Source organism: Rhinatrema bivittatum, chromosome 7 (genome assembly GCF_901001135.1).
Source record: "Rhinatrema bivittatum chromosome 7, aRhiBiv1.1, whole genome shotgun sequence".
Taxonomy (NCBI): Eukaryota; Metazoa; Chordata; class Amphibia; order Gymnophiona; family Rhinatrematidae; genus Rhinatrema; species Rhinatrema bivittatum.
Window position 1 is genome coordinate 269273828 of NC_042621.1, and position 13361 is coordinate 269287188.

Here is a 13361-nt window from a genome sequence, read left to right on the forward strand (position 1 = left end):
TTACTAACACTAAATATAAATAAAATTGTACTCCCCTCTGGTGAGTTTAAAAATATATAGCTAATCGAAACTATGTATCTATCAAGTCAATGCACTCTGAAAACCTGGATAAAGCCATTATTTAGACTGGAACCCTCTTAACTATTCCAGGAGTTTGGCAATGTTCTTACAAAATGTGTTAACTTTTAGGTGAATTACAGATTCTCCCTCTTGAACATAATGATTATTTTTAGAAGAATGAAGCTTTAAGTTTACATGTTTGATGTAAATCTTTTAAATTATAAGCAGTAAAGCTATAGGGGGAACAAAGAAATGATGACAGTTCTTTGTCAGCAGTGCCCTCTAGAATTCCAGCTTAACATTCAAGCTGCAAGAATGCCATGCATAGAGCTCCCTTTGCAATAATGATCGCACTTATCACTGTATGTATAACCATGACAACAGTGACCTCTGTGGGAAACGAGGAATAAAGCAGGAAGAGGATTACTTCCAGAGACTCTTGCCAACCGATTTCATTTCCCAGCTGGAAGGAAGCCAAACTATATTCCCAAGATCTACACTAGTCAAGAAAACCGTAGCATACACTAAGCAAGTGCTACAAGAGAAGAGAGAGGAAAACAGTTAAAACAGAATTCAGCAGAGCCCATCCATATGCTGACTACGCAGAAATATTTTTGCACTCATGTGCAGTGCCATATATCATGAATTATAAAAACAATATGATAAAGTAAAATATATATATTAGATGCATATAAATACAGATATAGGAGCAAGAGAAAAAAAATACGTAATGAGGATTAGGAATTTAAAAAAAAAAAAAAAAAGTCATTAAAAGTCATTTTTTTGAAACCATGCTGGCTGGTCCTGGATTAGGGGACCTGTGATCTGCAAAGTACTCAATGACCAGCAACAGCAGACCTGAAGAAACTGCTTCCTCTTTTCTTTATCCCTGCTACAGTGATGCTGTAATTCTGCATTTATGACCATTTATGACCAGTTGTCACACAAATGATCATAATCACAAATCTGGCAAGTCTGATTCAACTTTTCATCTCAGCTCTCATTGCTTCCTACTCCAGCTCCATCTCTCCCCTCCCAAGCAGTATGTAGGCACAGAGGGAAGGGGTAACAGATTATGACAGGAAAAGATCTCCTGATCCATCCAGTCTTCCCAGTTAATCCTGCCCACCCTGCCAAGGATATATCTCAGTTTCTAGGATATCACTCCTTATCCATTGTCTCCTTTGAACACCACCCTCCTGGGTAGATGAACTTGCAAGCGCCCCTATTTAGTTCACAATCCGCACCCATCCCAATTCAGGCTTTTTAACCAAAATAAACTTCCCAGACACATATATATTTGTAATCAGACCTGGCATAAATCATATAAACTGGAAAGATATGTAACAATAGAGATGCCACAATTTTTAGTTAAAATTTATATATGGTTTCTTATTCAAACATTTTTTTTAAATCTTGCAAATTATTGCACCAAGATTCAACATGCAACTTAACAAAAAAAAAATAGTTTCATACTTTTTGTTAGAAGTTCGTACAATGCAGCAGCGTTCATTTTGGTCCACTGAGACATCATAGACATCAACAGGGTACGGCAAGTTACGAATCCTCCACTGAAAACTCATCTTCAGGTCTTTTCGCATAAAAATAGGCTAGGTATTGAATAAATAAAACACTTATTTGTTAACTATGATCTTCAATATGCACAGAACTATACATGACAACAAAGATGCTGAACTTACAATCTAATTTCAAGCACAGCAAGGTGAAGTGATTTGTTCAAGGTTACTGCGTGAATGGCTAGTAAGGAAGTCAAACTAAGGACCCATACTGTATCTTTCTTCTGATCACTATGCTATACTGTAAAAATAAAACTTTGGAGAAGGAACAAAGCTCCATGCAAAACAATCAAATCCGTCTCTGTCTAAACCTAATAAACTCAAACAGCTATGAGTGTATAGAAAACCATCATATGACAACGCTAGCTATGCACATATTGCTCTTGTGCTTATGTGGCGTCTGTGATATAATATATATTTTTTTTCCCAATGCATTTAAATAATATCCCATTTCTGAGCTGATAAGTTATCTTTTTACAGTATCTCAGAATGGCAAATTACCAAAGAAATAAAATCAGACACTGATTCAGAGTTTCAGGCTCAATCTCTGCAACGGCTGTTCTCAAAGGTGTACCTGCACAGAAATAAAGCATGAATGTCATTTTATGCTTGTAAATGATGCCAAAACTTCCACCAATCACAACAGAATTCAAAACAAAAAATTCCCATTAGATAAGAAAAAACACTTTAAACTGATTTATATATGCTGTGTTAATGATCGAGAGTTGCAATGTGTTGTGTTTTATTTCTTCAGTATTTTACCATCCTGAGGTTGCAAGTTATCAGCTCAGAAACAAAAGCTTAAAAATGCCTCGAAAAATAAAAAAAATATCTAGAAACATTTATCATATAGACTGATGATTATATAACAGACACCCCATAAGCAGAAGAGCAACAGATGCAGAGTTAATGACATATGATGGTTTTCTATATCTTGATAGCTGTCTTGAGTTTATTAAATTTAGACAGAGAAGGATTTGATTGTTTTGCACTGGGCCATACTGACAAGCAGTCTCCCAAACTGCTCCTTCAAGCGGATGGATGCCTGGACTTGGTGAGGGACCCCATCCAAAAGAGCGGGCATCACGGTACAACAACTGATGACAGAAATCCAACAGTCCAAAAGGGTACAGCAACAAGAGGTTTGGGTGAACATTACTAATGTCAAAAAGAGGGAGATGTTATTAAATATGCCTCAGAAAAACAACTGCTTTCCTATATGCATTTTGCTTTTGACTTTTCCAGGGCACATTCAGCATCACTTCCTTTATATAAATCAAGTTTCAGTCCTTCTTAAATAAGAGCTGCCTATTCATGAGCATCATAAATCTCATTTATTAAACTCTGAAACCACATGATTGCTACTCTATCATAATTTACATTAACAGCCTGTGATAATACAGTATATAAAACAGACAAATATATAATCAATGCAGCTGCTCCAGAAAACCTAAAAAAACAATCCCAACTAATTATTTCACTTCCAGTTACAACACAGAGTAAATAGTAACCAAAACCGTAAAATCAGCTTGATGATTTACTGAAGGTTTCCATACGGCTTTTCTGTAGAAATCAGCTTATTTGTCCCTTAATATCAGGTCCAACAGCTAACATTTGTCATTGCATTTATAACCTCGCTGGTAAACTGCATCACTATTCAAATTTACCATTTGATCTGCTTTACATACATTGCAACTGCTTTCCTTTATGTGATCCAACTCCAACATGCTAGTAGACAATGGTGCAAGCTCGCCCACTTCAGTCTGCCACTGTCCATATGATCCCAAGGCATTCTTCTGTCTCCATTTTCTGACTTGCAAAAAAGTCAGAGAAAAAGTCTATTTACTGCTTTATCTTGGATGAATTTTATCGGTAATGCAAAATATGAAAAATCAATACAGTGGTGTTTCATTTATGCAGAATGCTTGGGCCACAGGCCACAAAGGATAATGGGAGCTCCTCCCACCCACGACCCAAGCAGACCCTCCAGCGAGTGGAGCCGGAGGGCCCGGTGTTTCTCATGCTCGCTTCTTCAGCGCCTCACCTTCTGGGTAGTTCCGCAGTTTGAAGCATTTAGTTCAGCGGTGACTGAGGGGAATGAGAGGTGCTGAAGGAGCAGATTTGAGAAACACCAGGCCTACCGGCTCTGCTTGCCAGTGGGTCTGATTGGACCCTAAAGCTGGGGGGGGGGGGGGGGAAGGGGGCAGTTTAGATTTTTCCAGATGATAGGCATTTCCAGTTAATAGTTCTTCAGATAAAATGGCACTCTAACACATATTGAATGCTTTTACCTCTGCAACCTATGTAGCATAACATATTTATGTCTGGGCATTGAATACAATATATTGACATTTATCATTAAAAATAGAAAAAAAAAACGGTCAACTCAATTTAGTATTATTTAAATGGTATTTTTGTACTATGTTGATGAGGATAAATAAGAGGAAAAGGGAAGACCAACCCCAAGACTGAACAGCCAGCTCCTTCACCTAATGCCACCCTACAGAACCATCAGGCCTCCTCTAAGGATTTCCTCTGGGTTCTCCCTGCCTAGCCTTTGTACCAATTTAATTGGTGCGCTTTGCCCCTCATTTGGAGCCTTGGGATGTTCTTGCCACTCCGGGTGGCTGCTTTGCACCTCTAAGGAGGTCTTCATGCCACACTGTTACTCTATCACTGCCTTGGGAGTTTTCCAGGCTCTTTTGATGCTTTGTTCCCCCTTCATGCCACACTTGGTGCTGCTCTGCCCCTCTCATGCAGCCTTGGGGGGGGGGGGGGGGGGTAGGGGGGAGAGGTTTATGCCACTGTTGTTGGTGCCCTTTGCCCCAATTTTGGAGTCTTGGGGTGTTCTGGTCACTCTTGCTGCTGATTTTCTCCTCTGATGGTGCCTTGGAAAACTCCTGCCACTGTTAACACCATTTTGCCCAAATGTTTTTGTTTTTTGTAAACCGATGCGATGTGTCAACGGAGGTCGGTATAAAAGAGACCTTAAATAAATAAATAAATAAAATTACAATTTCTTGGGCTCTGTGTGCCACTTTTGGAGTGACATTGACAGTCTTAATGCATTGGCTTGCCTTCACCACATTAGAAATGATAAAAAAAAAAAATAGGATGAATTGCTTCCCTCATTGACTATACTGGGAAACAAAAGAACCAACCAACCAACCAAAAAAATGTTTTCGTTTGAAAGTGAAATTGCTTATCTGTAACATTGGTTTACCGATGGACAGCAGAATGTCAGTCCTCACGAAACCCTCCCACTTCCCTTTAGGAGTTGGTTTCTCCAAGTCTTAGCTTCATCATCGACTGAGGGACCCTGCTGGGAGGCAGGGAGGTAATTAGAGCTGCACATACTCAGTAGGGCACGCTCAAAGCTTCTACAAGTTTAAGCATGCTCTACTAGACACGTGCAGCCCTAGCCTGGACCCCTCAGCCCATGGTAAAACTAAGACTTGGAGAAACCAATTCCAGCGGGAGGGTTTTTATGGAGGATTGACATACTGCTGTCCATCGGAGAATCACAGTTACATTTAAGTAAAGCAGAGTTGCTTATCTGTAACAGGTGTTCTCTGAAGACAACAGGATTTAGTCCTCACCCATGGGTGACTTCATTGGATGGAGCCCCAGTGTGGAACTTTGATCTTAAAGATTCTAGAACTTTCAAACATGCCCTACTGAGCATGTGCAGCTGTAGTCATCATCCTGCCCCCTAGGCAGAGTGCCTCAATCCTTGATATAGCTCATACAAGGAGAAACCAACTCCCAAGGGAGGCAGGAGGGTTTTGTGAGGACTACATCCTGCTGTCCTCGGAGAACACCTGTTACAGGTAAGCAACTCTGATTTCTGAGGACAAGCAGGATGGTAGACCTCACAAATGGGTGATTCCCAAGATATAGGCTGTCAGAGCAGGACAAAGAGGGAAACCACAGTGCTGAAAGCACCACCTCTCTTCCTTTTACCTGTGAGGCAGCTAACCCTCAAAAGGGTTTAAGGCAGGAAAAGAGTTGGGTTCTACTAAAAGAAAACAGAAACACAAAAACCCAATACGCAGCAGAGGCGCCTAAGCAGGCGAGTGATGCGAGTGCCATCAAAAAATATACTCCACATCACAGAAAACATTACAAGCAGGGTTTCAGATCAGTAAAATCTGGCAATAACAGTAGGTCTAGAACCTCCTGGATACAGGAAAAAAGTCTAGAGATGTAAACAAGAGGAGGACTCTTGAACGAAGACTGCATAGTTTCCTTCGGTGTTACAAAACATCTGAAAACCCAACTGGGGCCTGAGAGCTCCCCAGAAAGAAACTGCAGTCCACTGGCTTCTGAAGGACAGATTGCATCTGCAGAAGTGTGCCCATGTTTAGGTGATAGGCACAATGGGCAGAAAAACCCAAGCAACGCTTGGAAGAATGATCAGCAACAATAACAGACCCTACGAGCCAAAGCACCAGATGTAGCTGACCACACAGTGCAGCATCAAGAGTTTCAGGGGATGAAAGAATCCCAGAATGGGATCGCTAGCCCAAAACCCCAAACAGGGAAATAAGTTAGGCATGAAGCTCACCAACACTGCACCCTGTCAAGGGAAAGGCTATCCATCCTGTCTACAGGATAGTTCAGGTGAGCAGGAAGGCACTTTAGACAACCTAATGAAGTGAGAAAAGCTAAAGGCAGTACTGGCCGGAACCTGGCAAAAAATACAGGGAAAAATTGGTGTCTCTTTCCCTGCAAGCATACACTAAAATATACCATGAATGCACTAGCTTTTCTTTCCCCTCCCCTCGACATTCCAACTGGAAATAGGAAGGAGCAAAGAACAAGTTGCTAGATTGTATAGCTCAACCCCAAGCGAATAACCCACTGCAAATTCCAGTAGGGTGTTACCCATCGAGAGAGCCCTCAGCCTGCTTGGAACAGCTAAACTGAGGTCAAATTCCCCAAGGAAGAAATCCAGAAACACTCCAAGAGATGGGAAGTAGGGGTGCCACAAGTGCAAACCCCTGTCAAACAGGATTTCTTCAATGGCCTGAAAACCCTAAGGGTACCAGGGCATGCTCAGTGTTATCTCGGAACAGACTGCCCATAACCTGGCTTAGTTATTAACACCTTCATCATGATTATATATACTTCCCCCAAGGAAGCACAGAGTCCAGTAAATGGAACCACCATTGCATGAACCAGGATTCCCCTGTCCGCAGACTTGGATATCCCTAAAATGGGACATATAGCTTGCAAGCCGATGGCAACCAAAGAGTAGCATCTCTGTTGTGGAGTCCCTTGTCCCCAACTCTCTCAGCCATGGATATTTTGATAGGTTGAAAAGTATACTTGCCAATTAGACGGACTAGAACCTTCCTCACAGGCGAGAATGACCGATAATTGTGGTCCTCCATGAACACCCATTGAGCTCAGCAAGTATCAAAGGTGACTCCTGGATGAGAGAAACCCCTAATATTCACCAGGAAGCTACCCTGAAGAGGAGACCTCTAATACAATGAGGAGACAGAATCTGGAATGGCTCCCTCACAAACTAGACCCGCTGTGACTAAGGAGAGCACTACCGCCCAACTGGCTCTCAGATCCCACGAGGATCCAAGACAGACTGACAGTCAGAAGCAGCGACATCCTTTCTCTGGGAAACAGAGAATGAGGGACACCCCTTTTAGGGGTGGACAACCAGCCGTTCAGAGGGGGACCCATAAGAGTTGCCCTGGAAATCCAGTCGTATCTTCCCTTCCTGAAGGGACAGGAAAGCAATGGGAATCGGGGCCTCATGATCCAGAAGAACCTTTTAACTTGCCAGGTGAGAGCTGAGTTACAGTCACTGATCGCTGAGATTCAGAAGCTACAATCTGCCATTTGCAGCCACCCTCAGATGGGCAAGGCCACCACAGTAATCAACGGGGGGACCCCAGCAAAAACGGTCCAATGATTGCCGCTGCTGTCCCCCAGTCCTGGCCTTCAAGAAGATGCACAGATTCAAAAGAATCGAGGCTCCAGTTCGCGATAAACCTGCAAGGGACAGAACCCCAGGGGCTTCCCCACAAAGGGAATTTTTAACATGGTAGGGGTCAAAAGACATATTCCTCTTCTGAGAAAGACTCCTGACACTACCCTTCTGGTATCCACCCCCCTAGGATTTTGACCAGGGAGGCAGTCTTAGGTCAGTCCTATTGCTGCGGCGCACTACCTGTTGTGCTCCGCCACGACAGAAACACCCACACAGTAGAGGCTAACTGAAGAATAGTGCCTTCCGCTGTAAAATCACGCTGACTAGTACTCATACAGTGGTATCCCATCCTATGGATGGCAGCACAACTACAAACCCACTCACCATGCTTGTGGATAGAATTCCACTGCACAGCAAGGACCGAGTCCCATTTGTCAGAGTCAGTGGCAGCATGCTGTCAAAAAGCAATCACAGAATATGTGATGTTGCCTTCCTCGCCAGTTAGAGAACAGACGAAGAGACTGATAGTTTGACGCAATGATGGCAGAACCCTGGCATGGCTGTGTACTGCACAGACAGGGAGAATGCCGCCTGCCAGCGTCCGAGGCGCTTGGAGTAGATGCTCTGCTGTACTAAACCGCACATGCTGCGCTCCACTGTCACACTAACTCTCAATGAAATGAATTGGAACAATGCAACGATGGCTCCCCAGTACCACTGGGGATCTGATTATAGCATAGTGGTGGGTAACTTTCTATGGTATCACCCCTATGGTATCCCCAGTACCTGATAACACTCCAAGAGGGTGGACACAGCCCCTGAAACTGCGTCGGGAATGGCTCACTGCTGTTTCTCTCATGGAACGGTAGCAGTGAAGCCCATGGCAACCGATGGTGCCCCTGGTGTTCCGTACTCGTGTCCTGCGACATAAAACTGCATCCATTGGTGACAGCTTCCTTGAAGCCTGCCATGCCAAAATAGGCTGGCAGGAGAGGAGGCCACATCAACCAGGGCACCAGAGATGATAATTAACTTGGGGCTATTGAGACTAGGTTGGTTCCCAGGGTGGTGGGGAGAATAAGTTTTCCTCCCAATGGGAACACTCTTTCATCTGGCACTAGCTGTCCCTCAACATAGAGGCCTCCATTGATACTCATTGACTAGACTAAGTCTCCTGGAGCTGCTGCCTGGAATGCTAACTAAAAATGGCAGGAGCCTCATACGGACAGACCACCAGAAACACCATGGTATGCACCCAGGCAAGTCCCCAAAACCGGGGTAAGAGGCCTAGCTCACCCACGCAGGCACCCTGAAAATTGTAGGCTCCATAAGGTATTCGAGTAAGGCAAAAACATAACACAAAGACCGAGTGAAAAGCCTCAAGCAGGCTACACTTGGTACCAGACTAGTGTACCATGCAGTTGACAGAAATAAGGGGTATAAAACAAGAAAAAAATGAAATACACAAAGCCTACCTAAAAAGGTATTCAAGAGAGGAAACAAATCCACCAGGTCCTGCAAGAAAGAGAGACAGCTCCTACAGCTCCAGAAACTTTCACTGTAGTAGATGTGAAGAGCAAAGAACAGTGACTTGCTAGCTCTGCGGAAAAAGTGAGACTGAGGGGCCCTCTCTGGGAGGCAGCTAGGGCATGCTCAAAACTTCTACAAGCTGTGAATTCAAAGTTTCATGCTAGGCTCCATCTGATGATGTAACCCACATGTGAAGACTGCCATCCTGTTTGTCCTTGGGAGAAATGAACCAAACAAATGACTGCGACCCATGGAATGGATAAACAAACCCAAACATTTTTTGTCTTTGCACATTCTGGTACATAAATTGTGAGCATATCCAGTAACCCCGTATATTAACATCCTGATTAAGCCTTACAATTCAACAAGGACATTACGTTCATCCCAGAAAGATCTATTGGAAGTTCCTTCTGTGCATCAAGCATGCCTGACTGAAATTCGCCTGTGCGTTCTTTCATTAGCAGCCCCCAATTTGTGGAATAATCTGCTGCTTAAGATGCATTCTTTGCTTTGCACAAAAACTTTTAAGAAGCAGCTAAAGATATTACTTTTTGAACAAGCTTATGATTGGTATATTTTTATTCTGTTTGGTTTTATGATTTTGTTTTTATTCTATCTTGGCTATATTTTATATTTGAAGCGATATCTATTCCTTTTATGTTTTTGTGATGTTTTTATTTTTAAGTATATGATTTGGAAGCCACCTAGGGCTCATGCATACGTGAGATATAAATAAACCATAAACCACATGCCTTTCTTCTTGCCCTGCAATAGAAAAATAAAGTATTTGACCAGAATGCCCAATCCCCCCTAACACCTCCACATTCCCAAAGTTAAAAATTGTGGGGCACCAAATTCCCACCCCCACCAACACCCCTCAAACTTCTAAAAGTAACTGTGAACCCCAGCAGGAAGGATCCTTATTTCCTTCCACTGGGCTGCTGTCTAAATGCTGGTACAGCAAAGAGCTTTACCAGTATTTAATATTAAATGTATTCACTTCATGCTGTTAGTGAAGGCACTCATCTGTACTACTTGACTTTAAACAGATTGTGCGATGTGGTGAACAAAGCAGTGTTCAATCTGTAGAGACCAGGGTGGTAATATAAAAATGTAGTAGATAAATTAACACTTATCACCCTATCATAGCTGACGTCCATTTTATCTATTTCACAAAGATGAAAGGCTAGGTTCAGAAACTACAATGGGAATGAAAACACAAAGCATGACACCACTTACGCAGGAGCTCGTTGGTTTTTATGTCATATTCTTCTGCCATTTCTTTCCCATCAAGAAACAGGTAATGCACTTTCTTCCTCCCTAAAAGTATTGCACATAAAACAACCGTGAGACAGAAGACATTTCTCAAAGACATCCCTCAGCGTCTTCTATAATAGGACATCCACCTCCAAAACAAACAACAGAACAGATACAAATCAACAGAGAAAATAAACGATACAATAAAGACAAATCATCTCCTGCAGGACTGGACGGACAGGCTGGGTCATAAATAAAGGGCAGAGAAGGAAAGCACCTTTTCATTGACATGTCTGTTTTACAAAATGTTCATTGCAAACATAAAAATAGATGCATGGTATGTCCATTCTAATGAGACGTCTCCCCTTAATATAAAATTTGGTGAATAAGAAATTAACACAACAGGAAATGTACATTTCCTGCCCTTATAGCAGGAGAAAAGTATGAACTTCATTTTCAACTATTTCTAATACTTAACTATAAAAAATAAATCAGTAAGAAGCAGCAATTTATTTCCAACCAAGAAGAAACTAAAATGTTTGTATTTAAGAAGTAGGTTTTAGAAATGGGTTTCACATATGTATATCTTCCTCCAGACTCCTAGGGACCGATGCAATACAGTGCGCTCAGCCAAGCGCACTGTATAACCCGCACTCGGACGTGGGTTAAATAGGCGCTAATTCATCCCCTAATGCAATAGGGGGATTAGCGCCTATTTAATGCGTGTTCGACGCAGAGTGAATGCAATAGCGCTCATCACATGCAAATGCATATGAATGAGGCTATTCCTCATTCACTCCGCATTAAAAAAAAAAAAAAAAAAAGTGTGCGACTTAGATGCATATTTTGCTCTCAGCTATTAATGCCTGCCTGGAGCAGGCGTTAATAGCTGAGCGCATGTAAAAGAAGTACAGAAAAGCAGGAAAAACTGCTTTTCTGTAGTTTGTTTTTTTACTTAAAAATAACCTCAGCAGACCGCTGAGTTATGAAGACCGACGCCGAGTTTACTGGCAGTCACGACGGGGTCGCCTTAGCAAGTACGACCCCCTAATTTGGGTATAGCATGGTGCCCCCCTTACGGATGCATTGCACACATTAAGAAAGCGGGCGTTGACTTTTCAGCGCCAGCTTTCTGCACTTTTTTATTGCATCGGCCCCCTAGTTTGGGAAGTTTTGTCTTATGTTTCTGTTATGAATTCATATATTGCTCGGTTTTGCATGTTAAATTTCTAGCAATCAGGTTTCAACATGATCCATAGAACAACATTAGCCCTTAAAAGACAGGAAACCATCAGCAGACAACTTCCATTCTGTAGTATAAAGTTCCAGTAGCCCTCACTAATTGTCCTGGCATCTCTGTAGTTTGTGACAACTTTTGAAAAGGACCAACAAGAGAGTACCTTGACCTTTTGAAAAGGCCCCTGTTTGGTCTTGAATGATCCTTTCAAAAGGATAACACAAAATACAAAAACTCCAGAACGAGGACAAGTGACATCATAAAATGGGAGCAAAATGCCTTAATAACAACAGTTAATTGGTTATTTAATTTGAAGATGATTTATTTATTTAAGTTCTTTTAATATACAGATGCTCAAGACGAAGGTCTTATCGTACCGGTTTACAGCATAACCAGGGGTAACCAATTAAATAGAAGATAAAGTTACAATGAACAGGGAAATTACAGTGCGGGAGGAGAAGAGCGAAAGGTAATAGTTTAACAGAACATAGTTTAACATAACAAAGTAAGTAACAATCTACATATGATATTAGCTTAGACAATGGCCTGGTAAGAAAAACGAGAACGATTCATGAGGAGGGGAAGGGTGGGGGTGGGGGAACTGTGAAACTAAGGGGTGAGAGTCTACGTTAGTTGTGAGGAGACCCATCAAGGGAAGGCTTGGATGAACAGCCAGGTTTTCAGTTTCTTTCTGAAGGAGAAAGGGCATTGTTCCTGGCAAAGTTCTGGGGGAAGTAGATTCCAATGGTAGGGTCCTGCAGTGGACAAGGCTCGTTTCTGAATGGAGATGTGATTAGTGGATTTATTAGGGGGTGCCTGGAGAGATCCTTTGTATGCCGATCTGATCGGTCTTGTGGAAGCGTGGAGTTCGAGTGGTATTTTGAGTTGGAGTGAGGATTGATGATAGATGGTTTTGTGGATGATAGAAAGGATCTTGAACAGGATTCTATAGTTGATGGGTAACCAGTGTAAGTTTTTAAGAATTGGTGTGATGTGGTCCTTCCGACGCGAATTTGTAAGGATCCTAGCTGCGGCATTTTGAAGCATTTGTAAAGGTTTGGTTGAGGAGGACGGAAGGCAGAGTAGAAGAGCAAATACAGGCACATTGTATTCTGTGAGATAAGTAGATTAAATTATGATGAAATGATTACAATGTCAATGAAAGATTGCTCTGAAGTATATAAGGCCAGCAACAGACATGCTAATGGATGTCAGTAGATAAGGACTACTACTATGGGTTCTAGAAATGAACCCCCAAACTACATATTTGTACCTCCTACTGTGCTCTCAGATCCTATTCTATCTGCGATCTTCTTCCCTCCCCCTGCCTCTAAGGTCTCTTTGTACTTGTTCCACACATACATGAATTAAGCTACCATTTTGGCTCCTACCATCTCCACTGGGAGTCCAATCTTGTAAATCCCCACTTTTTCGGCTAAAAAATATTTTTTGGTGTTTCTTTTGAACTTTTCCTTCTTTCAGCTTCACATGATGAACCCTTGTCCTGAGCCTCTCTTTTTATGGAAAATGCCACCTGCTGGTATCTTGTTAAGCCTATTAGATGTTTGAACATTTGTAACATATGGCTCCTTTCCCAATTTCCTCTAGAAAGCACATTTTTAGATCCTTAAATCTCTCTCAATATGGCTTATGGGGCAGTCCTAAAGTTATCTAGGCACGTGTACCTGGATAATTTGAAACTTAACCAACAAAGCAAAAAAAACAAAAAAAAAAAACCGATAAACAA

General features: G+C 42.1%; 1 protein-coding gene across 4 annotated transcripts in view; it reads right to left on the reverse strand.

The window, feature by feature from the left end:
* Window positions 1-13361, reverse strand: part of DPCD (deleted in primary ciliary dyskinesia homolog (mouse)) — a 42754-nt gene that overhangs the window by 19381 nt on the left and 10012 nt on the right. For 3 of the 4 annotated variants that reach the window (XM_029610217.1, XM_029610220.1, XM_029610219.1), the window contains exons 2-4: window positions 10360-10440; window positions 3305-3450; window positions 1537-1670 (exon numbers count right to left, since the gene is read on the reverse strand). In XM_029610217.1, coding sequence (XP_029466077.1) covers window positions 1537-1670; window positions 3305-3450; window positions 10360-10440 — 361 coding nt within the window. The remainder of the gene's footprint in view (window positions 1-1536; window positions 1671-3304; window positions 3451-10359; window positions 10441-13361) is intronic. The other variant, XM_029610218.1, reaches the window with a different exon arrangement.